Source organism: Mirounga leonina, unplaced genomic scaffold (genome assembly GCF_011800145.1).
Source record: "Mirounga leonina isolate KUSES-001 unplaced genomic scaffold, KU_Mleo_1.0 Mir_166, whole genome shotgun sequence".
NCBI lineage: Eukaryota > Metazoa > Chordata > Mammalia > Carnivora > Phocidae > Mirounga > Mirounga leonina.
The window spans coordinates 29,179,364-29,202,327 of record NW_023270418.1 but is presented as its reverse complement, the minus strand read 5'-3'; the positions used below and the strand labels follow the sequence as shown (position 1 = coordinate 29,202,327).

Genomic DNA, 22,964 nt, shown 5'->3' with positions numbered 1-22,964 from the left:
GGACTTATCCGCGCCGGACTTGTTTCCGCTCCTGTGAGTTTCCCACAATCCTGATGTTAGGGGCCTGGCAGGATCTCCGTCAAGTCACCGCGGGTTCCCGAGCTAGAGGGGAACGCCTCTGGGAGCCGGCGCGGCGCGGAGTTGGCAGCTGTGCCACGTCGCAGACAAGGGGAGGTTTTCCAGCTCGTTCTCACAGTTTACCCTCCGCGCCTTCAACCTCCACGTCGGGACTCGGATTGGCCATGCCTGGGCTGGAGGCGGGGGGGCGGGGGGGGGGGTGCGGGCCAGCCAAGAGCCCCACTGCGCAGGCGCGAGCTTTCCGCCTCGCAGACCAGCAGGCCCCACCCCCTTCTTTTTCCAATTCAGCCGCCGCGGGAGACCGAACTGTCGTGCGTATGCCTTCTGTGCCGTCCTCGCTTTGCGGCTGCTGTTTCTCCACGGCTCTCCCCTTCCCCGCCTTCTCTCCCTGACGGCTTACTTTGCGGCAGCGCCGAGAGCCCCACCCCCTTTCTCTGCGGAATCACCATGGCGGCCGGGGTAAGTTTGCCGGCTCCAGCGATCCAGGTCACCGTATCCGACGCCATCCTCTGCCCGAGTAGGGCCCTCCGGCGTCAGAGGAGTCCTGGAGCCGAGTGGGGAACTGATCCGGGGTGTGGAGACCGTACTGTTGAAGAGCAAGGCTTCCAGGCCCCTGAGGGGAACTGAGGCTGGGACTCTTGGAGGCCAAAGAGGTGGAAGGGTCTGGGGTAGAGGAGAAAAGAGATGTCGGATCCTGGCCGTCTGGGGCCTGAGAAGGGGGTTCGGGTTCATTGCCGCCTCGAGACGTGGGGTCCGGGCAGGTTGACAGAACTTTTGCGACCGTTTTGTGGGGCAACAGCAGGGATGGGGTGGAGAGGAGGGTCTTTGTGGGCAGGTACGGCTGCCTGCGGTGAAGGGTCGTCTGGCGGGGAGGTTTGGGAGTGGGAGGACTCTGCGGACGGTGGAGTCACACGGTGCTGGCCAGGTTAACAGAAGGAGAAGCCAACGCCAGGGAACTCACTGCGGGACAGAACCGGAGGGACGGTACGCGTGACAAGAAGGAGGGGTTCTTTGGGGAGGACGAGTTGATTTAGGAAGAGAAGATGCCATTCGGTTTCTCCGCGGCTCTTCTGACGGGAACTTGGAAATGGTGTGAGAGACAAGGGTGATGCTTTGGAAGGGGTGAGCGGCTCCGCAGTGGAGTAGGCAGGTACTCGCTCGCTCACCGTCAATGAATGAAGCCAGGGCTCCGGGAAGGGAGGGGTGTGTGTGTGTCGGCAGGTGGAGTCTGAGGGAACTACCGGTTCTGGGTTTCTCGAGGATGTATTTGAGATGAGAATGCTTCTAGGGCTGTCCTCAGGGAGGGTCAAGCCTGTCAACAAGCTTTATTTAGCAGTTGGTGTGTAGTTCTGTCTCCGGTATTTCAGAGGACTCTGATTACACATGACCACAGTACTAGAGAGCTTGGTTCACCAGGGGGAGTAAAAGTGAGTTGAACAGATTGGGAGTAACTCAGGGAATTTATCCTGGGAGGTGACATTTAGGACTGGGATCTTTTTACTCATTAATATTCCCTCCCCCCTTTCTCCCATAGACCCTGTACACATACCCTGAAAACTGGAGGGCCTTCAAGGCTCTCATTGCTGCTCAGTACAGCGGGGCTCAGGTCCGCGTGCTCTCCGCACCACCCCACTTCCACTTTGGCCAAACCAACCGCACCCCTGAATTTCTCCGTAAATTTCCTGCCGGCAAGGTAAGTAGGAAAGTGAAGAGGGGTCTTAGGTCCTGAGAACTCAAGGAGCCCTGAGACTGTCTCACTCTGAAGATGGTCTCCATCTTTGAAAGGGAGCTTTCCATGTAACCTTTTTTTTCCTTTGCAGTTCAGTGATTTAAAATTCTTTTTATTTTGAGATGAATGTAGATTTACATGTAGTTAGAAATAATGCAGAGCTGTCCAGTGAGTTGTTACAAAATTCACAGGTTTCTTTGTATTTGTGGGAGAGAGTGAGTTTTGATGGTTTTCAGTGCAAATGTATCAAGTATCTGCCATGAGCCAGCCAAGGGGCTTATAGAGATCGATAAATAACCAAGCTAAACAGAGAAGAGAGAAATGCAGTGTGGGGAGCCATACTTTAAAGAATGTGGACAGAGATATGACACTTGGTTTTTGATCTTTTGCCTGTTTGATTGAGGGATTTTTATATGAACATTTAAAAATATGTTAATCTTTGGGGTTTCTTATGTGAGTTTAGATTGTAAGGGAAAACAAATATTTCTCATTCCTGGGTTACGGGTAGTACCAGTAGTTTGTATCAATAGTTGGCTGAGTAAGGGTTGTCAGCCTTATGTGAGAATTTTTATCCAAAATGATTTCACTTCCTGGGATTGGCTAGTGAGAACTTACTGTGTATTTCACGTATTTTTCTGAATTTTACTTATCTTTTGACTTTTGTCCCAGGTTCCAGCATTTGAGGGTGACGATGGATTCTGTGTGTTCGAGAGCAATGCCATTGCGTACTATGGTAATTTGCAGTGGGTGTGGGAATGGGAAGATCTGGAATGAAGGAGGTAGGAGAGGATGAGGGTGAGCTGGAGTGGACAGGAGAGGAATTTGCATGGACTTGGATTGATGTTGGCATGACCCCAAAGTTCTGACCTTTGTGTTCTGCCTCTGCAGTGAGCAATGAGGAGCTGCGGGGAAGCACTCCAGAGGCAGCAGCCCAGGTGGTGCAGTGGGTGAGCTTCGCTGATAGCGACATAGTGCCCCCAGCCAGTACCTGGGTGTTCCCCACCTTGGGCATCATGCACCACAATAAGCAGGTAAGCCTTGGAACTGGGGGCGAAGCCAAGGGCAGGGATGGCATCAGCTCCTGAGCGTCAGGAAGTGAGAAATAAAATAGATTGAGAGAAGGGGATGCTAAGAATATGTGGATAATAAAAGACCTCATCATTGGGGTGTGAATTTGGGTTGCAGTTGGTGATATCTGGGTTCTTTGTCACACAGACCCAATGGAAGTGGTGCCTTTTGTGAGTGGTCAGAGGAGAGATTTCTGCTGTAGAAAAGCTATACCAAATGGTAGGGGGGTGGTTAAACGACTTCTAAGGTTCCTTCTAAAATCCAGAGGTAAGGGAGTAGGTCAGTATAGTGGGAAATTAATCCAGACTGCACCACGAAGAAATTTGACATGGAGAGCTTCATTTGTGATACATTTGGAGTGATCCTAGGATCTGACTCCATTGAAAGAGGATGGGGATGAGCCAGGATTTAGTAAATGAAATAGCTACCTTTGTCCTGTCATTGGGGGAGGGGAGCAGGGAAAGGGATGGGTACCCACTATTAAGTTTTTGATCATATTAAATCAATAGGCCACAGAGAATGCAAAGGAGGAAGTGAGGCGAATTTTGGGGCTACTGGATGCTCACTTGAAGACGAGGACTTTCCTGGTGGGCGAACGTGTGACACTGGCTGACATCACAGTTGTCTGCACCCTGTTGTGGCTCTATAAACAGGTGACGTTTATAAAGAATCAGGTTGGCAGAGGGTGGGGGCGGTTAGAAACGACGTGATGAGTCTTCCAGGTTACCCTGTATTCTGCCGAGGACTTGGATATGAGAGAGTGTCCGGTAACAGCTGGTCTCTAGGGATCCCAAGTGTGAGCGACTGCTTTCTCTCCTCTGAGAAGTTTGGTAACGTTGTTTCCTAAGGTTCTGTTTGGCAGCGAAGATGTTTAGTTTGTTTCCGTATTTTTTGGGAAGTCCAGCTATGCTTGTGGTTAGTTGTAAAGACGGAGGTAGGGCTGGTAGCTTCAGTATCAAGATGTTCCGGAGGCAGGCTAGGTTCAGTTCTTGGCTTCATTACTTACGAGTTGTAGGTAGAGGGGGGTGTGTGTGTTTGAGAGAGGGAGAAGGAATTCCTTTAGTTCTTTTTCTCCTCTGTAAGCTGTAAAACCGGCGAGGTAATAATTAGTCTTGAGGTTACTAGGTCAAAGAAGATGACATGTTGCAGAGCAGCAGCTCTTTTTTAAAGTTTTTTTTTTTTTAAGATTTATTTATTTGAGAGAGCGAGAATGAGAGAGAGAGAGTACATGAGAGGGGGGAGGGTCAGAGGGAGAAGCAGGCTCCTCGCTGAGCAGGGAGCCCGATGCGGGACTTGATCCCGGGACTCCGGGATCATGACCTGAGCCAAAGGCAGTCGCTTAACCAACTGAGCCACCCAGGCGCCCCCCCCCCTTTTTTTTTTTTAAAGATTATTTATTTATTAGAGAGAGAGCGCACAAGCAGGGGAGAGGGAGAAGCTGACTCTCCACTGAGCAGGAAGCCTGATACGGGGCTCGATCCCAGGACCCTGAGATCATGACCTGAGCCGAAGGCAGATGCTCAACCGACCACCCAGGCGCCCCTGTGTTTGTTTGTTTTTAATTTAAAGATTATTTATTTATTTGAGAGAGAGAGAGAGAGCATAAGCAGGGAGAATGGCAGAGGGAGAAGCAGGCTCCCCGCTGAGCAGGGAGCCCAGTGTGGGGCTCCATCCCTGGACCCTGGGATCATGACCTGAGCCGAAGGCAGAGGCCCAAGTGACTGAGCCACCCAGGCATCCCAGCAGCTCTTGGACTGGTACTAGTCCAGAATAGTAGTGTAATAATTGGGGGGGTGGAAAGCACCTACTTTGTGTCAGATCCTGTGCCAGAGGCCTTGCAGGGATCCTCTTAGTTTTTACCTGCTATGTGGGTGAGGAGAAATGGAACCTGACCCAACGGCACGTAGCTAGTAAGTGGTGGCATCGGATTTGAAGCCAAGTACTACAGAACTGACTGCTCTGGTCTGTCTCTGTGACAGAATTAGTTTCCCTCTGATCTTAGCAAACTAAAAGATGGTAAATAAGTTTGTCACGAAGCTAAGTTTAGTTTAAAGGACTGTGTGTTACTCTGAAATACTTATTTTTTTGTTTTTAACTTTTTTGGGTTATTGAATATTTAGTTTCTGAAGTTTGGTGAAAGAAAAATATATATCCTGGGGTGCCTGGGTGGCTCAGTCGTTAAGCGTCTGCCTTTGGCTCAGGTCATGATCCCCGGGTCCTGGGATCGAGCCCCGCATCGGGCTCCCTGCTCGGCCAGGAGCCTGCTTCTCCCTCTCCCACTCCCCCAGCTTGTGTTCCTTCTCCAGCTGTCTCTCTCTCTCTCTGTGTCAAATAAATAAATAAAATCTTAAAAAAAAAAAAAAATACATATCCTGTAGTTAATGTTTTTGTTATCTTGTTTATTTGGCAAAATGAGTATTGAGTATTGGTAGCTGTGTTGCCCCACCTTTGTTTGCTTTTAGTTTTATTGACATGTGACCTTTTTTTTTTTTTAAAGACCTTATGTATGTGAGAGAGGAAGAGATAGAACATGGGGGGGAGGGCAAAGGGAGAGGGAGAAGCAGGCTCCCTGCTGAGCAGGGGGGCTCATTTCAGGGGGCTCGATCCCAGGACCCTGGGACCATGACCTGAGCCAAAGGCAAACGCTTCACTGACTGAGCCACTCAGGCGCCCTGACACATGACATTTATTTTTATTTTTATTTTTTTAAGATTTTTATTTATTTATTTGAGAGAGAGAACGAGAGAGAGATAGCATGAGAGGGGGGAGGGTCAGAGGGAGAAGCAGACTCCTTGCCGAGCAGGGAGCCTGATGCGGGACTCCAGGATCATGACCTAAGCTGAAGGCAGTCGCTTAACCAACTGAGCCACCCAGGCGCCCCGACACATGACATTTAAAAGATTAGAATGTGTAGGTGTGAAATGGTTTTGTAAAAGGAGTAGGGCTCCATATGAACATATCTATCAAGTAGATTTGTTGTAAACGAAAGACGGGATCAAGAGTGCATTAAGTCAGACTATCCTGTAAAGGAGGAAGGTCAATGGGAAGCAGCCCTCCAGGGTTGGATGGTATCTAGGGAGCTGCCCTCTCGGGGTTGAGAGGGAGATGGAGCCTTGGTGTAGAAAGAGACAAAGGTCTCTGGCTTGAAACCCCTCAAGACCTTTGCTTCTGCCCTTGTGTTCTGACAGGTCCTGGAGCCTTCTTTCCGCCAGGCTTTCCCCAATACCACCCGCTGGTTCGTCACCTGCATCAATCAGCCGCAGTTCCGGGCCGTCCTGGGGGAGGTGAAGCTCTGCGAGAAGATGGCCCAGTTTGACGGTGAGTCTGCTGGGGGAGGAGCGCGTGGCCTGGCTCGGTCTCCGCCCCTCGATTGCCCATCATCAAGCTTGTGGGTTACGTGGACCCACAGAATGTAGGGAATCCCACGTAGTGACCAATACTTGATACGCATACAGACTTTCCTTCATTGGCGTTAACATACAGAAACCGTGGTGTCCGTGTGTGTGTTGCCGAGTGTTGTGTTCTTGCTCCAGGATGTACCAGGGGCTGGCGGCCGAGCAGTCCAGGGCCTAGATCCCGTAGTCGTCCCACCCAGCGGTTTTCCTCCATCACCTTGCTCGCTGCCTGCCTTTAGGGGCATATGGAAAGAGGCAGGACACTGACTTCTCTCCCTTTCTCTGCACCAGCTAAAAAGTTTGCAGAGAGCCAGCCTAAAAAGGACACCCCACGGAAAGAGAAGGGTTCTCGGGAAGAGAAGCAGAAGCCCCAGGCTGAGAGGAAAGAGGAGAAAAAGGCTGCTGCCCCTGCTCCTGAGGAGGAGATGGATGAATGTGAGCAGGCACTGGCTGCTGAGCCGAAGGCCAAGGACCCCTTTGCTCACCTGCCCAAGAGGTAAGGGTATTGGAGGGTAGGGGGGGGTGGGACTCAAGAAGGCCAGTTTTCGCCTAGTGTGTTCCCCTCTCACAGCCAGGGCCATTTTAGGTTGTCTGTATAAAATTGAAAGATGTTTTATTTGCAAGGAAAACAATTTCTTGAGTTTATACTCAAAAATTGGGTGAATTTTTTTTTAAGATTTTATTTGAGAGAGAGGGTGCGTGCGTGTGCACAAGCAGGGGGAGTGGGAGAGGGAGAAGCAGGCTCCCCACTGAGCAAGGAGCCTGACGTGGGGCTCCATCCCTGGACCCTGGGATCATGACCTGAGCTGAAGGCAGACGCTTCACCGACTGAGCTACCCAGGCACTCTATATTTTTACTCTTCTGATGAACAGACAGTATAAACATTCTCACTGAGAAGGGAGGGTCACCATAACTCCACAGTGCCTGTCTGCTTCATTGTTTCCCAGATTGGGGGAATTAAACTCCTCAAGGAGGAAGTAGATGGGATGGTCATCACCCCATCCACTGCCAACCTTTTCAGTAAAGGTTGAGGTTCTTGGAAGAACAGGAAACTTTCTGGTGTGAAAAAAAGCGGGACATCTAGTACTTGCCTGCTATTCTATACTCAAGTCATCAGTTACTGCCCTAGGTCGTTTCATTAGAATTGCAAGCATAATGAGACCTGTCTTGTCCGGAGCTACTTCACATGGTTCTCTTTGCTCCCTGCTTTTTTCATCCACTCACTTTGCCTTTCCCAAAGCCATCCAGCCTTTCACTAGTTGGTCTATGGGAGTTCAACAGGGTTCACCCTCCCCCATTTTGTAATGGTGGTAGTTTTTTTTTTTTTAAGATTTTATTTGTTGGGGGGGCACATGCATGAGTAGGGGGAGGGGCAGAGGGGGAGAGAGAGAGAAGCAGACTCCCCATTGAGTGCGGAGCTCAAATGAGGCCCGATCTCACAACCCTGAGATTGTGACTGAGCCGAAATCAAGAGTCTGGTGCTTACCTGACTGTGCCACCCAGGCGCCCCATTTGGGGAGCAAGCAGTGTAGCTCTTAGGCCCAGGCACTTCATACAAGACCAAGGAAGTCTCCAGATGCAGCTGCTCTTTACAGATGTATTTCTTTTTGAACTGAAGTGATTGATCTTGAACCTAACACAGGGGCAGGTCAGGAGTGAGCAGGATTTTTGGTGTGTGTACATAAGCTGTGATAACTAACCCCGGTTACATATGCTGCGGTAACACAGACCCATTTAATTGATAGCTAGAGATTTTCACGTATATTAGGTCTGTGTATTCTGGGCAGAAAATAAATCACCAGTAGACTGAAAATCATTAATAAACTTAAATCCTTTTGGGAATATTGGTTAATACCAATTTGCTGTATTACCATGGTGCTCTGTTGGGCTGCCAAGATGATTTTCCCCAGGATTTTTAACGCCACAGAGGTAATGTCTTCAAAGATGAAGACTGCTGTTTGTCAAGAGTTAATTCTAGTTATTTGTTTATTTATTTTAAAGATTAATTTATTTGCGAGAGAGCATGAGCAGGGGGAGAGGGAGAGGGAGAAGCAGGTGCTCCGCTGAGCAGGTAGCCCCACGTGGGGCTTGATCCAGGACCCTGGGATTGGGACCTGAGCTGAAGGCAGCTACTTAACCGACTGAGCCACCCAGGCGCCCCGGTTCTAGTTCTTTTAATGCCTTCCAGCTACATTGTTTCAGGAGCCATTCAGAGCCTGTCCTCATCTGGGGAGAAACGGATACAACATGGTCATAAATTATAAAGTTCGAACGGTTCAGGAGGGTGTGAAGAAAAAATCCCCAGTCCCTTTTTTGGGTGGTTGAGGTAGAAACTCCTCAGAGGAGGTCTCTGTTATGGATTTGGGAAGGAACAAAGGACCCATGATTCAAGGGCAGCCTCTGCTTTGCTACATTGTAACAGTGGGCCGGTCACACCACTTAACCTTATCTGGAAAGAGGGAAAGGAATGGTTTTAACTCTAGGGTTTGTTGGCATTATTTATACTAATGAATGATTCAGCCAATTAAACATTTAGCAAGGGTTTTTTAAAATAGGTTTATGGCACAGTCATACAGTAGAGGATTATTTAGCCATTAAAACATTTGTAAGGGACGGGGCGCCTGGGTGGCTCAGTTGGTTAAGCGACTGCCTTCGGCTCAGGTCATGATCCTGGAGTCCTGGGATCGAGTCCCGCATTGGGCTCCCTGCTCAGCAGGGGGTCTGCTTCTCCCTCTGCCCTCTTCCCTCTCGTGGTCTCTGTCTCTCATTCTCTCTCTCTCAAATAAATAAATAAAATATTTATATAAAACATTTGTAAGGGACGCCTGGGTGACTCAGTTAAGCATCTGCCTTCGGCTGAGGTTGTGATCCCGGGGTTCTGGGATCGAGTCCCGTGTCTGGGTCCTTGCTCAGCGGGGAGTCTGCTTCTCCTTCTGCCTCTGACCTTCCCTCCGCTTGTGCTCTCGCTTTCTTTTTTTTTCTTTTTTCTTTTTTTTTAAGATTTTTTAAAATTTATTTAACAGAGATAGAGAGCACAAGTAGGCAGAGCGGCAGACAGAGGGAGAGGGAGAAGTAGGCTCTCCGCCGAGCAGGGAGCCTGATGCGGGGCTCGATCCCAGGACCCTGGGATCATGACCTGAGCCGAAGGCAGCCGCTTAACCAACTGAGCCACTCAGGCGCCCCTGTGCTCTCGCTTTCTCTCTTTCTCTCTCAAATGAATAAATAAAAAATCTTAAAACACTTGTAAAGAATCCCTGATGGGGTGACAGTATTAGATGAACAAATCATGGAAGGCACAGAACTACACACATCGTCTCTGGAAGGTCACAAGCTCTGGAAAGCCACCAACGGGAAGGACATAAACATATTAATACGTTCTCTTGTTTGCTGGCATTGCGGGTGATTTTCTTCAGTCAGCGTGTGGTGTTTTATAACTGGAAAGAAAGAAAGCGCACCCTCCACGAGGGGAGGGACTCTCTACAGGGCAGAGCCTTCTCAGCTCAGTGTGCCAGGTTGCTTCCAGTACCTGAACTAGGGCTTTGCAGCATCCGGGCTGTTCCTGGGCAGAGTGACTCAAGGCCACGGGTATAAGGTCGGGGGCCTGGGGCAGAGGCCCTTTGATAACATTTGCTGCTTACATTACTGTCCCACTGTAGTGTGTGTAACCCGAAGAGGCCTGTGGTGGGGGAAGAGACTTGGGTGAGTCAGGGACTGAGTGTGACTCAGTGGGAAAGGGCCCTGTGGAGGGGGTGGGCCCTCAAAGGGGCAGTGTTCATTCTGGGTCTCCACCAGGGGGCAGCAGCTGGCCGTCCTTTTCTTGGGGCAGGGCTCCCTCAGGCCCCCCCCACGCAGTGGGTCCCACCCTCCTCAAGCTTAGCTGATTTAGGCTGCAAATAGGGAGCAGAGGAGTGCCCCTTTATATGCCCCTTTATATGCCCTTAGCTCTCTTCCCTTACAAGGTTGTACCCATCTGCCAATCCAGTGACCTCTTCCTTTAAACCAGTATATTTTAAGTGAAATTTGCCCTTAGTTGCTCTTAGCCTGACAACGCTTTGTTGCTTCAGTAGGGCCTTCTGCCCATTGACCTTGCTTGTTTCCTCCATTCAGTACCTTTGTGTTGGACGAATTTAAGCGCAAGTACTCCAATGAGGACACACTTTCTGTGGCGCTGCCGTATTTTTGGGAGCACTTTGATAAGGATGGCTGGTCTCTGTGGTACGCTGAGTACCGCTTCCCTGAGGAGCTCACCCAGACCTTCATGAGTTGCAACCTCATCACTGGTGAGAAGAGGGTGGGTCTAGGAAGAGGAAGGGGGAGGACAAGGCAGTGGGGGATGTGATTCTAAAGCCTGCGTGTTCTCCCTCGCCCCTTCAGGAATGTTCCAGCGGTTGGACAAGCTGAGGAAGAATGCCTTTGCCAGCGTCATCCTCTTTGGAACCAACAATAGCAGCTCCATTTCTGGAGTTTGGGTCTTCCGAGGCCAGGAGCTTGCCTTTCCGGTGAGGAAAGGTGGAGGGGAGGAGTCTTTCTCTTCAGGGTGGGGCAAGGGGATGGGAAGGCCACCTTCATCCCTGTGCTTGTAGGCATTCAGGAGAGTTCAGGGAATGTACACAGGAAGGACTGCCATGGTCACTGCATTTCAGGATCCGATGACGTGGGTCTGAGCTGGAAGTAACAGGTGTCGGACAGTGTCTGATAACTGACCACATGCTGCTTAACCTGGCTTTCTCTCCCCAGCTGAGTCCAGATTGGCAGGTGGACTACGAGTCCTATACATGGCGGAAACTGGATCCTGGCAGCGAGGAGACCCAGACGCTGGTTCGAGAGTACTTTTCCTGGGAGGGGGCCTTCCAGCATGTGGGCAAAACCTTCAATCAGGGCAAGATCTTCAAGTGAACATCTCTTGCCATCGCCTAGCTGCCTGTACCTGCCCTTCAGGGAGATGGGGGTCATTAAAGGAAACTGAACATTGTCCTGCCTCCTTTATGAGTGATGGCTTCTTCAAAGGGGAGTATAGATACGTTGAAGCAGGGTATTTTCTGGGCCTGCAGTACCTCCCTTTGCAGGAGAGGAGTCTTCAGAAGGGCAGAAGAGGGGCCTCTCTCAGTTTTGACTGTATTCACTCTGCCTCTACTGTGATGACTGACTTCTAGCCTAGCTGGGAAAGACTGGATGCAGTTAGGGTGGGTGGTGACATGGAGCTTTGTAACTACCCAGTTCTTCAGGTCTGGATTGCTGAGGTACGGTAGCGCACAGTGTGTGGAGGGACTTCACGTTATTTCTCACAGATGCCTTGGGAGGGAGGGAGGTGGTGGCATCGAGGGTCTTAGTTGAAATATTTCAAACAGGCAGGAATATCAGGCACAGACTACTCAGAACAGGGCTGGCCTGTTGGCCCTAACCTGGCTGCGGATCATCTCTGGGGTATTCCTACTTTCTCACAAGGAAGTGGGGTTCAGAGATGTAAGTGACTTGCCTCTGGAGACAGGATTTGGACCCCAGTGGGTGTCACTGGAGCCTGTACTGGAAATGTGCCCTGCTGCTTCCTGGAACGTGGAGCAGTCTGACTTGCCACCTAAGAACCCACTGAGACCTGGGGGTACTAGTTTTTCTCTCTTGAGCTTAATTTTTATCATGCTCTTTTCACAGGGTCTTGTTTCTTTTTTTTTTTTTTTTAAAGATTTTATTTATTTTTTTGACAGAGAGAGACACAGTCAGAGAGGGAACACAAGCAGGGGGAGTGGGAGAGGGAGAAGCAGACTCCCCGCCGAGCAGAGAGCCCGATGCGGGACTCGATCCCAGGACCCCGGGATCATGACCTGAGCCGAAGGCAGACGCTTAACCGACTGAGCCACTCAGGCGCCCCCACAGGGCCTTGTTTCTATTTTGTCTTTTTTTCTGTCGTCTTTTCTGAAAAGCATTGAAGGTCCCCCTGTGTATTACCAGTTTAGGTGAAGTTGGAAAGCTCTAGTTCAATTCACATTTTGAGGCAGATGCAGAAACAGTCACGATTCAACCTTTGGTCTCTAGTTTATGGTTTTATATGTGTTATTTTTCTCCCACCCTTAGTCTGAGCACAGAGAAGGGCTTAGCTTGGGAGGGGAAGAAGGTGATCTTTTCAGGTACACATGGTCTGGTAGCTTGGGAGAGTGTAGGGCAGTCATCTAGCTGGGTACTTGGACTACAGTTGGGGTTCTGGGAAGAATGGGCGCAGGAGAGTCCCAGGGTGGAATCCAGCTGGGTGAGGTTGGGCTAGTTCTTGCTCAGGGTTTGCTCCCTGGCAGGTCATCTTGAGTTGGATCCAAACTTGCCAGCTGTCTTGCTTCCGAGCATTCCGGGCTGCTCTTGGTTAGAATCTAAAAGTGCTAGTTGCTGGCTGGGCTGGGCCCTGCGCTGGGTGCTGGGCCTCACCTAACCTGCCAGACTCCCTTCACAAATCCGTTTCCCACCACACCTCCCTGCTCCTTCGCTTGTGTAATCTTCACCCCCTTCCCGGTATCCTTGACCTTACCAGTAGCTGAGGACTTGGGAGAGACCCCAGTTCTACAAGGTTTGAAGGGGCAGGCCAGAGACCAGGAGTGGGGCCCAGCTGCGGAAAATGGGGTTTCTGCAGGGGGTTGGAACCTGGGCGGCAGCAGGCCTGGCACCCCAACGGGGACTGGGCGGGTCTGGGGGATCCCGCCTCTCAGCCTCCCTCGGACTGCAGGAAGGGTGACTCATCTGCACGTCCTGCCTCTGGTGCCTCAAGCTTTGGCGGTTTGGTGCAGAGGAGAGTGGGCCAGGTTGTTGGATGAAGCCAGGCCTGTGCTTGGGGAAGGGCCAGGACCCTCAAACGGAGGTGGGGTGGGCAGCCCAGGGGCAGGGTGTTGTGGCCTCGGGCAGGGTAGCTGCTGGCCTGCAAAGCGGGGTGGAACTAGAGGGTCTTTGCCCTGCCCTGGTGGGCAAGAAAGAGGTTAACAGCAGGAGTTTCTAGCGGCAGATGTGGGGCGGGGAAAGAGGGGAGGTCCAGCTGGAGTTGGTTCGGTCCCGCCCTGCCCCGGGGAGGCCTGAGTCACCGCACAGCCGCGGGCTTGGGGCTGTGCTTGGGACTCGCGCCCTCCCGATCCCGGCTGGGGCCCCGCGCTTGCTGGAGCTCGGCCTGGCTCCCCTGCTCCTCCCGGCCCCGCCCGGCTCGCCTCGGCGGCCAGTGAGCGCCTGCGCCAGGGGGCCGTCTCTGGTTGTTGGGCCCATTTCCTGACATGCCGGGGAGGCTCGTGCCACCCACGCACCACCTAGAGCTGGCATCCCGGCGCCCACGCTGCAGCGCGTGCCTGCTGGGGCCCCGGCCGGAGTCGCGAGGAGGAAAGGGAAGGGGGCCTTGTGAGTGGGTCGGGGCTGAGAACAGGGCGTGATCTTGGCGAGCTGGAGTAAGATGGAAGGAGAAAGCCGTTTTATCCACTTACTGGGCAAACTCTTAGAGCGTCCAGAAGAGGAGGTGGAGAAGGGAGAGGGGTCTGGGCTCAGGTGCTTTTGACTGCAGATGAAATCTTTATTTTAATTCCGTGTAGTTAACACAGTGTTATATTCGTTTCAGCTGTACCATAGAGTGACTGAACACTTCCATCTATCCGCAGTGCTCATCAGACAAGGGCACTCCTTGATCCCCATCCCCTGTTTCGCCCATCTCCTCACCCCCTCCGCTCTGGGAACCACCAGTTTGTTCTCTATAGTTAGGGGTCTGTTTCTTGCTTTGTCTCTTTTTTTCCTTTGCTCATTTGTTTTGTTTTTTAAATTCCACATACGAGTGAAAGCATACGGTATTTGTCTTTCTCTGATGTACCTATTTCGCTCAGCATAACACTCTGTAGCTCCATCCATTGTCCCCGCGGCAGATGAAATCTTTACCGAGCCCAGCGCGTGAATGGGAACGCCTGAGACTTGGTTCAGCCTGTATACAAACCGGTAGATACTGGTTATGAGCAGCTATTTATTTTAGCTTTGTTGGCCCTTCTGCTTAAGTCACTTATTAAGACGCCAAAAGCCTTTAAAGTTCTTCCAAGAAAGACCTCGATTGTCTCCTTTTTTTCCTTTCCTGTTTGAGCTGGAGCTGGACAGCTGCTCTGCACCCTGGGTCAGACCCATCCCACCAGCTGCCCACATGCCCCAGAAGTGCCACTTCCCCTTTTGAGAGGTGGGGGAAGGCTCTAGAATGTTGAAGGGAGAGGAATGAAGTGTTTTGGAGGATCCACCCAGTCATTTCTGAAATCAATACTGTGGTTTTCATGGCAACCAGCACTCTTTGTCCTCGGAACCCAGAACTTTCCCTCCACACGTCAAGTGGGTTTTCCTGGGTGACTGTGGCTTCCCTGGCGCACCCCACAAGCCGTACCTACACTGCAGGGTAACTTCCCCAGCTGCTCTGGTCGTCTGTGGGAGTGCCGTTCTGGGGTCCTCACCCTCTTCTCCGTGCCCCCGCCCCCCATGCCGTGGAGCTAAAATGCCAGTGCTCCCGAAAGGTTAGGGAGACAGTCACCTGCTCCTGTCTGTTTGCTCTAATGAGGCTGGCATGGCTCCCGGGAGAGGCTGTCGTTTTACTCCAGTGGAATTACTGGGGTGTCCCAGCGCTTCAGCACCCAAGCGATGGGTGGAATGGCGGTCAAGGTGGCTGCTGAGCTCTGTGCTGTAGTCACCTGTGTCTCAGAAGAGGCAGAATGCCATGGGCACGTGGGACTGCTTAGGTGGCTAAGGTGTCCTTGGTGACCCTGGGTCTCTAGATGTTCCCGGGGCTCTTTTCATTCTTGTGGCCCCCTCCCTTTCGGGAACTTCCCCCTGCCCCCTGCTTTCCTCATTTCCTCAGGATTCCAAAGGGGGAGCCTACTGACCGGAGCCTGTTTACACGATGGGCTGGCCATGGGCAGAGCGGGGGCCGGATGGTCAGGGTTTGGGGCTATTTCTGATCGGATCTCCCATGGAATGTGCTTCCCTCTACTTCTAGCTGCCCCCTCCCCTCCGAAGCAGGAACAGGTGTCATGTGAGGGCCTCTCCCGCTGGCTCAGCCCTTTTGCAATCATCTGGCTGGCTCTGCCAGGATGGGGGTGGATAGTGAGGATGGGCAGAGCCAAAGGGTGACTGAGGGGACATGGCAGGGCAGGGAGGGCTATGGAGTTGAAGGCCGAGGGTAGAGGGCTTGCCAGGGCCAGGTAGGAGGGCTGGAAGCAGTTGAGTAGGCCAGGGAGGCGGTCCCATGAGCTTAGGGCGCCCATCAGGGGCAGTGGGGGCTACACTGGGACCAGAAACTTTCTAGGTGCAGGGGAGATGAGTTGGTTATAGTGGGACCCTGGCCAGTCATTCTTCAGGGAGATCTGCATTTCCCCTGAGTCACAGGGAAGCCACGGGGTGTTTTCCTGCCAGGCCGACTCTCTGTGGGGCCTGAATCACTGAGTTGCCAAGGGTGTTGGCTGCCCTATTGTGGCGGTGCCTGAGCCCTACCCCACCCACTCCTGTTAGGACAGGGGTGAGCAAACACACTCCTTTATCCCACCCTCCTCGGTGGGAACACTCCATCTCTTGGACTCAGACTTACAGAATGTACCTTATGCAGGATTACCTGAGAGACCCCATTAGGTAGTCCCTTTATTGTAGCCAGGAGGAAATGAGCAGAGAGGGGAAGTGACTTATCAAGGGTGCATGCAAGTCTTTCCACAGTTCTCGAAGCCACTCACTGAGTCATTTTGCTTCCTAAGAGCAGGAGGGCGGCGCTTCTCCCAAAGTTGCGGGGCCACTATGATGGACCAAGCACACTTGGTTTTGGGGGCAGACAGAGGGTGGTATCCAAGGCTGCCAGCAGCCCTGGCTGGGTATTGAACACAGAAGTAGAGCAGGTCCCACGGCAGGTCAACCCCCAGCGCTCCAAGTCCTCCAAGTCCCGGGCGGGCAGAGGGCACAGGGTGTAGCAGAGGCGGGACTTCGAGTGACAGGAACCTCAACTATGTGGTGACTCAGGCTCTGGGCAGCTGAGGCCCTGCCTTCACTGCCCAGCCTAATCTCCTTAGACTGGACTTGGGAAGTGCAAGCAGCAGAGGGAGGGAAACCCGGGCTGGTCCCCCTTACCCCTCCGGAACTGGAGGAAAGGCAGAGGAAGTTGGAAAGGGTGGCGGAAAGGCAGATTCCAAAAAAGGGGAGAGGAGGCTGGTGCTCCCTCCCTCTCCGCTCCCTGCTCCCTGCTGGGGAGGGGAGCAGGCTGGGGCGTCTGCTGGCTGCTCCCTCCGCTCATTCTGGCTCCCTCCCTCCCTCGACTCCTGTTTACAGCTGGCCTGCCCCGTCCCCAGCTCAGTTCTGAGCTCTGCTTTTCTGCCCCCCTCCCTCCCCTTCACAGCCCTATTCATTCGTGTTTCGCCCCCTTGTGTTCCTTAACTTCGGCTCCACATCTCCCCTCTCTTCTTGCTCTCCCCGCATCTGCACACCCACACCTCCCCAGCCTCCAGGCCATCTCTCACCGTGTCCACCTGTCCTGCGGTCCCTGCCCACTTTGTCCCCTTTCTCTTGCCTGGACACTCATTCTGTGCCTTCTTTCCTCCCAGAGTCTGTACTCAGAGCCCTGTGTGCTGTCTCTTGTTCTCTAATCAGCTTTAACTTGGGTTCTGCTTTGGCCTGAAGATTTCAATTAGGACCGAGTGTAATGGGAGGGTTTCCGGTATCCCGGCTGTCTGATCTGAGTGATTCAGGAACTCCTTATTTGAAGTCCAAGGTTTAAGTACAGGTTGGGGTTTGAACTGAGCTGGAATACTTGGCTTCATATTTTGAGTTTGGGTTAGGAGTTTGGGGTTTCAGAATTGCTTAGGCAATAATGTCTGGATCCCAGATCACTGGGGAAGACAGATTAGGAAGCAATGAAAGGGAACATCGAAGGGCCTGATGTTTGGCGGAGATGCTCCTCTCTGGGTGTGTGTGTATGGGGTGGAGGTGGGGTTGGGGAGATCCCAGATGGCTCAAAGAAGGGGTAATAGTCATTTCTCTGCTTCTAAGGCTGACACGCCAAAGGGCCCTCGTGGGAAGGGCGGGGAGTCTGCTTTCAAAGAGACGGCAAACAGATTGCACACTTCACTTCCTTGCTGGGATCACAGTTTAAAAGCCATGATTACTCTCTGAGCAGCCGGCGTCTTGTCTTCCCTGTAATACACTGATTTTAGAGAAGGGGACTGTGGCAAGGAGGGAGGGGAAGGGGAATCCCCTGGCAAGGGGCCTGCCCACAGAGCTCCCTTTGTGGTTGCCATGGAAACAGGCATAATAGGAACAAAACAGAGGCACGTTGCCTGGCAACAAAGAAGCCCCAGGTTCATCACACACACTATGCGTATGAATATCAGGGAACCTCCGGTGCAGGGGGGGGGGGGGGGGGCAGAGGGCGGGGGGAGGGAGCAAAACTTCTGGGGAAGCTGGGGTATCCCAGTGATGACGAGTCCTAGGACTCACGTAGCTTTGCCAATGAATCCGCAGGCCTGTGAGGTCGGATACCTTGGAAAGGTGAGGGCGTGCGTGCCAGCAGGAGGCCTGAAGTCTTCCTGGAACAACCCCCCCCCGGCCCCGCCCCAGCCCTTATTTTGACAGAGGCATCTGAAACCTTCAAAAAGAGAAAGGTTTTCTTTGCACAGTTGAGACGGTGGACGGGGGGGAGATCCTTATAATTAAAAAAACAGTGTGTGTATCCGTGAGTGTATGTTGGGGGAGTGAGGTATCAGTGTAAAGGACCTGGCAGAAAAGATAATGTCCCATTTTCAACGCATAGGACCTGCAAGGAGCTCAGAATACATTTCCTTCAGGACGGAGCACTGTGAGGGCAGGGGTTCCATCCTGTCAGGTTCTTTTTTTCTTTCTTTCCTTTTTCTTTTTTTCTTTTTTTAATTTATTTTATTTTTATTTTTATTTTTATTTTTAAGATTTTATTTATTTATTTGAGAGACAGAGAGAATGAGAGACAGAGAGCATGAGAAGGAGGAAGGTCAGAGGGAGAAGCAGACTCCCTGCTGAGCAGGGAGCCCGATGCGGGACTCGATCCCGGGACTCCAGGATCATGACCCGAGCCGAAGGCAGTCGCCCAACCAACTGAGCCACCCAGGTGCCCTCCTTTTTCTTTTTTTAAAGATTTATTTATTTGACAGAGAGAGGGAACACAAGCAGGGGGAGAAGCAGGCTCCCCGCTGAGCAGGGAGCCCGATGTGGGACTTGACGCGGGACTCAATCCCAGGACCCTGGGATCAGGATCTGAGCCGAAGGCAGCCGCTTAATTGACTGAGCCACCCAGGCGCCCCATCCTGTCGGGCTCTTTATCCCCTGCACCACCAGCACCAGCAGCAGAGGCCCCCGGCCTGGTGTTGCACACACAATAAATGTTTGTGCGGCGGCATGAGAGGCCAATAAGTGGGGGAATTGCTCCCTGGAGGCTGAGAGTAAAAGGAAGTGTGGGGTTCAGGATGCTGTTGTGAGAAAGACACGGGCTTTGGGGCCAGTTATCCCTGTAGTTCATTCGTTCGTTCATTCATTCATTCATTCCACAAACTTCTTCAGCCATTGCTATATGCCAGCCACTACTCTAGGCACAGGGCAGACAACAAAGAACAAGAAAATCCCCACTCTCGGGCGCCTGGGTGGCTCAGTTGGTTAAGCGACTGCCTTCGGCTCAGGTCATGATCCTGGAGTCCCTGGATCGAGTCCCGCATCGGGCTCCCTGCTCGGCAGGGAGTCTGCTTCTCCCTCTGATCCTCCCCCCTCTCATGTGCTCTCTCTCAAATAAATAAAGAAAATCTTAAAAAAAAAAAAAAAAAGAAAATCCCCACTCTCATGGAGCCTAGATGGCAGGGGGAGTTTTGACTCCTGCTTCTGAGGGCTGTGTGCCTTTAGGTGAATCACTAACCCTTTCTGAGACCATTTCCTCCCAGAGCATGTGAGAATTAAATGATCTAACACATGATAGTACCTGCTGTGGCCTGAGACACAATCACCATTCCGGTAGTAGCTTTGGGGGCTGAGGGGTGGGGGGGCTACAGCAGTGGGCAGGAGAAGGGTTGGCAGACATTTCCAAAAGAGTGTGTGTTTCCACTTACACCATTGAAAATTGTTGAATCAGGGCGCCTGGGTGGCTCAGTCGTTAAGCATCTGCCTTCAGCTCAGGTCATGATCCCAGGGTCCTGGGATCAAGCCCTGCATTGGGCTCCCTGCTCAGCGGGGAGCCTGCTTCTCCCTCTCCCTCCACCTGCTTGTGTTCCCTCTCTCGCTGTGTCTCTGTCAAATAAATAAATAAAATCTTAAAAAAAAAAAAAAGAAAAGAAAATTGCTGAATATATTCCGTTCCCCTGGGCCGAGGAGGCTGACCTAGGAAAGCCCAGCTCCCCATTCCAGTGGGTATCCGTATTGCGGGTTGTGTGTGTGTGTGTGTGTGTGTGTGTTTTCGGGGCAAGGGTCTAGGTTACTCCTCCTCTCCTCTCCTAGCTCTCAATGGGGCAGGAGCCAGTCTCCAGGACCACCCGCCACCAGGTATGACACTCCTACCTCTGAATGAAGGACCTGGACAGTAATCCCTACCCCATAGCTGCTCCCCAAGCCAGCCTCTCCTGCCTTTTTTTCTGTTGACCAAGAGGGTGGCCAGAACAAACAGTGGAGCAGATAAGTTGGCCTTGAGCCCAGGACACTAGCCTCTGCTCTTACACTCACGGGGGGCTGACAGAGCCCATGCAGCGGGGAGGGTACGACATCCATACCCTCCCCCACTGGTCCTTTCCCGCTGCTCCAGCCCCTCCCTCCAAACTCCCATCGACTTTCTGCAGCTCCCCTATGTCTCTGTGGCGCATCATCAATGTTTCCAAAAACCTAGGTGTAAATCCACTCCCCTTTTAAATATGTCCCGGGAAAATGTGCACTTTCAAGGAAACAGGTGATTCATAAAGTTAAAAATCCTTCGGTCAACTGTTAACAGTGGTTACTTTTGGGGAGAGGGATTGGGTAGGGGAGGAGGGAGACATTTACTTTTTATTGTTCTACCTTTCTGCATTGTTTACATTCTTCAGCAGGTGGAGGCATTGATTTTATTTAAAAAATGTCAACAGGGATTATCTGACTCACACGCAGCATGACAGGCCCCTTTAGTTTCTCTGTATTCTTGCTGCATTTGTTAAAAGCTGAATAAATGTCATTGAAAATGAAATTAAGAATTAAAAAGCCATTAGTAAAGGGAGAAATGAGCTCTCGGTATTTTTTTTTTTAAGATTTTATTTATTTATTTGACAGAGAGAGACACAGTGAGAGAGGGAACACAAGCAGGGGGAGTGGGAGAGGGAGAAGCAGGCCTCCCGTGGAGCAGGGAGCCGGATGCGGGGCTCGATCCCAGGACCTGGGATCATGACCTTAGCGGAAGGCAGATGCTTAACGCCTGAGCCACCCAGGCGCCCCTCGGTATTTGTTTTTAAAAAGCATCCCAAAGTTGAAAAGTTTAGATGTTTTCTTTTTAAACACTTTATTTATTTATTTGAGGGAGAGAGAGCATGAGCAGGGGGGAGGGGCAGAGGGAGAAGCCGACTCCCCGCTGAGCAGGGAGCCCAATGCGGGACTCGATCCCAGGACCCTGGGATCATGACCTGAGCTGAAGGCAGACGCTTAACTCACTGAGCCACCCAGGCGCCCTAGATGTTTTCTTTAATAAGGTTCTAGAAAAGGGGTACAGAACACAGTGGAGGAGGTGCTTCTTTCGAAAGCCTGGGTTTGTGATGTGTGTGCCTGCCATTGCCTCTGCCGTGGGTTTGAGTCCCTATCTGGGTGCCTGTGTGTGTGTGTGTGTGTGTGTGTGTGTGAGAGAGAGAGAGAGAGATAGAGAGAGAGGTGGGGGGTGCGGTGTGTGTGTGGGGGGGAGAGAACGCACTTGCACACCGGAGCAAGTGAGAGAGACAGAGTGAGAGAGAGAGACAGAGAGAGAATGCTGGTGCCCAAGTCTCTGCTTTGTCTGTCTTTGCATGTCTATACCTGTCTGAATGTCTACACATGTGTCTCCACCTCTCCGCGTCCATTGTGTGAGTCTATGCACAGCGAAGGCTCCTTGGCCGTGTCTTCCCTCCCCCATGGCCTGTGCTGGTAACTGGACCTGGGACACAGCCCCCAGGGCTGGCAGCAGAGTTGACTGCTGGGTATTTTTAGCTTGTAAACATGTTTGCCATTTCAGAGGACAGGGCCGCAGGTCTCAGCCCCAGCCCACTCATGATCTTGCTGTGAGGAGGGTGCTCCTGCCTGGAGCCAGGTCTTCTCTGGGCCCCAGCCTGGGGTCTTCCTTCCTCAGCATTTGGGAAGGAAGGAAAACTGCCTTGATGTGGGTAGTGGGTGGCCACCTAGGAGGGAGGATAAGAGGATTCGTGGGGGAGAAGAGAATGGGAGTGTGGAAGGGGGGCCTGGGTAGTCAGAAGGCCCCCCCGCACCCCATCATTAAACGGTTAATAAAATCTCAAGTAGCTGTGGGAAATGGCAGTAAATTTGGAAATAGCGTCCTTGCAAGTGGGGAGGTGGGGGAGGCGCTCGCATAAGAAGTGGGTAGGTGGAGGCAAGGCTGGAGCTCCCGCTTCCCTCCGGAGTCCTCAGAGGAAGGTGGGCCTCCGGCTCTGCTCCGCCAAGGGCTGCCGGCCTGACTCCCGTGTCGCTGCAGCGGCGGGAGCTGCACCGTGGTGCGTGGGGCACTGGTGACTCCACGTGGGCACCCTAACTCCAGGGGTGGGACCAGCGTCTACAGACCGGTTTTGGGGGGGGAGGGATTGGGGGGCCCTCCGAAAGGGGGGAGGCGAGAAATGGGCGCGGCTGCAGGAAGCTTGGGAACCAAGTGAGGAGCCTGGGGCCTGGGATTTGAAGTGTAGATGCCTGGGTTGAGAGAAAACTTAAAGGTCGCGGCCCCAGCACCCAAGCCCCCGAGCGGCTTTCTGAACTTCTTGGTCCTTCTTGCAAAATGAGCTGATTCGCAGTTCCAGCTGCGAGGATGAGCCTCAGGGAGCTTCGGGGAGTTTCTTGTCGGGGAGACCACACACTGAAAACGTTGGGGGGTAGATCCAGGCGCGGGCCAGGGCAGGGGGCACTGGAGCGGGGCGGGGGAAGGCAGCCCCTCGGACGCGCGGCGCCCCCTCGTCCCCGCGACCCCCAGTGCCCAACCCCCCCAGCAGCCCGCTCCCGGGTCCGTGTCGGTCGGCCCGCTCGCCAGTCCCAGCCCCGCTCCGGCCCCGCCCGGCCCCGCCCTCTCCTCGCTGCTCGGGGCAGACCCGCCCGCCCGAGCCGGAGTTACAAGAGCCGCCTCCGCGCGCGGGGGCCCGGCCACTCGGAGCAGCTCCGCCGCGGGGACTGCACCGCCCGCCCTGCCGGACCCGCCCCGACCGGGGCTCGCCGCCTGCAGCAGCCGCAGCACCGCGACCTGGGGCCCCGCGCGGGCTACGGCTGTGCCCGGGGGCTGAGCGCGCAGGTAGGGGCACCGGGCGCACCGGGGCGCCGCGGGAGCAGGACTCGGAGAACCGGTGAGGGGAGGGGGGCTGCAGGGCTTGGGCGAGGCGCTTGGGCCGGGCGCACTGCGAGGATTCAACCAGCGTGGAGCAAGCTGGGCGGCCCGGGGCCGCGCGGGGAGGCGACGCGTCGCGCCCTGGGAGCCAAACTGTGCCTCCCTCCGGAGTTGGGGCGCAAGTTGGGCAAAGTTGGAAAATCG

At 53.0% G+C, this 22,964-nt stretch overlaps 2 protein-coding genes across 6 annotated transcripts in view; both read left to right on the top strand.

Moving 5' to 3' along the window:
• Positions 1–415: 415 nt before the first annotated feature.
• EEF1G (eukaryotic translation elongation factor 1 gamma) lies at positions 416–11,243 on the top strand. Its single transcript, XM_035013014.1, has 10 exons — positions 416–537; positions 1,613–1,771; positions 2,477–2,540; positions 2,696–2,838; positions 3,385–3,528; positions 6,064–6,193; positions 6,562–6,766; positions 10,379–10,551; positions 10,646–10,770; positions 11,009–11,243. The coding sequence occupies exons 1-10, from the start codon at positions 526–528 to the stop codon at positions 11,165–11,167; spliced, it is 1,314 nt and encodes a 437-aa protein (XP_034868905.1). The 5' UTR covers positions 416–525; the 3' UTR covers positions 11,168–11,243.
• Positions 11,244–22,555: 11,312 nt separating this feature from the next.
• The window catches only part of AHNAK (AHNAK nucleoprotein), a 99,252-nt gene continuing 98,843 nt past the window's right edge, over positions 22,556–22,964 (top strand). For 2 of the 5 annotated variants that reach the window (XR_004680725.1, XM_035013009.1), the window contains exon 1: positions 22,556–22,727. The gene's annotated coding sequence lies outside the window, so the exon portion shown is untranslated. The remainder of the gene's footprint in view (positions 22,728–22,964) is intronic. The other 3 variants (XM_035013008.1, XM_035013005.1, XM_035013010.1) reach the window with 2 other exon arrangements.

Coding starts and splice junctions, on each gene's coding strand:
- EEF1G (XM_035013014.1), top strand. Junction 1,772..2,476: donor GTAAATTTCCTGCCGGCAAG/GTAAGTAGGAAA, acceptor CTTTTGTCCCAG/GTTCCAGCATTTGAGGGTGA. Junction 10,771..11,008: donor GCCAGGAGCTTGCCTTTCCG/GTGAGGAAAGGT, acceptor TTCTCTCCCCAG/CTGAGTCCAGATTGGCAGGT.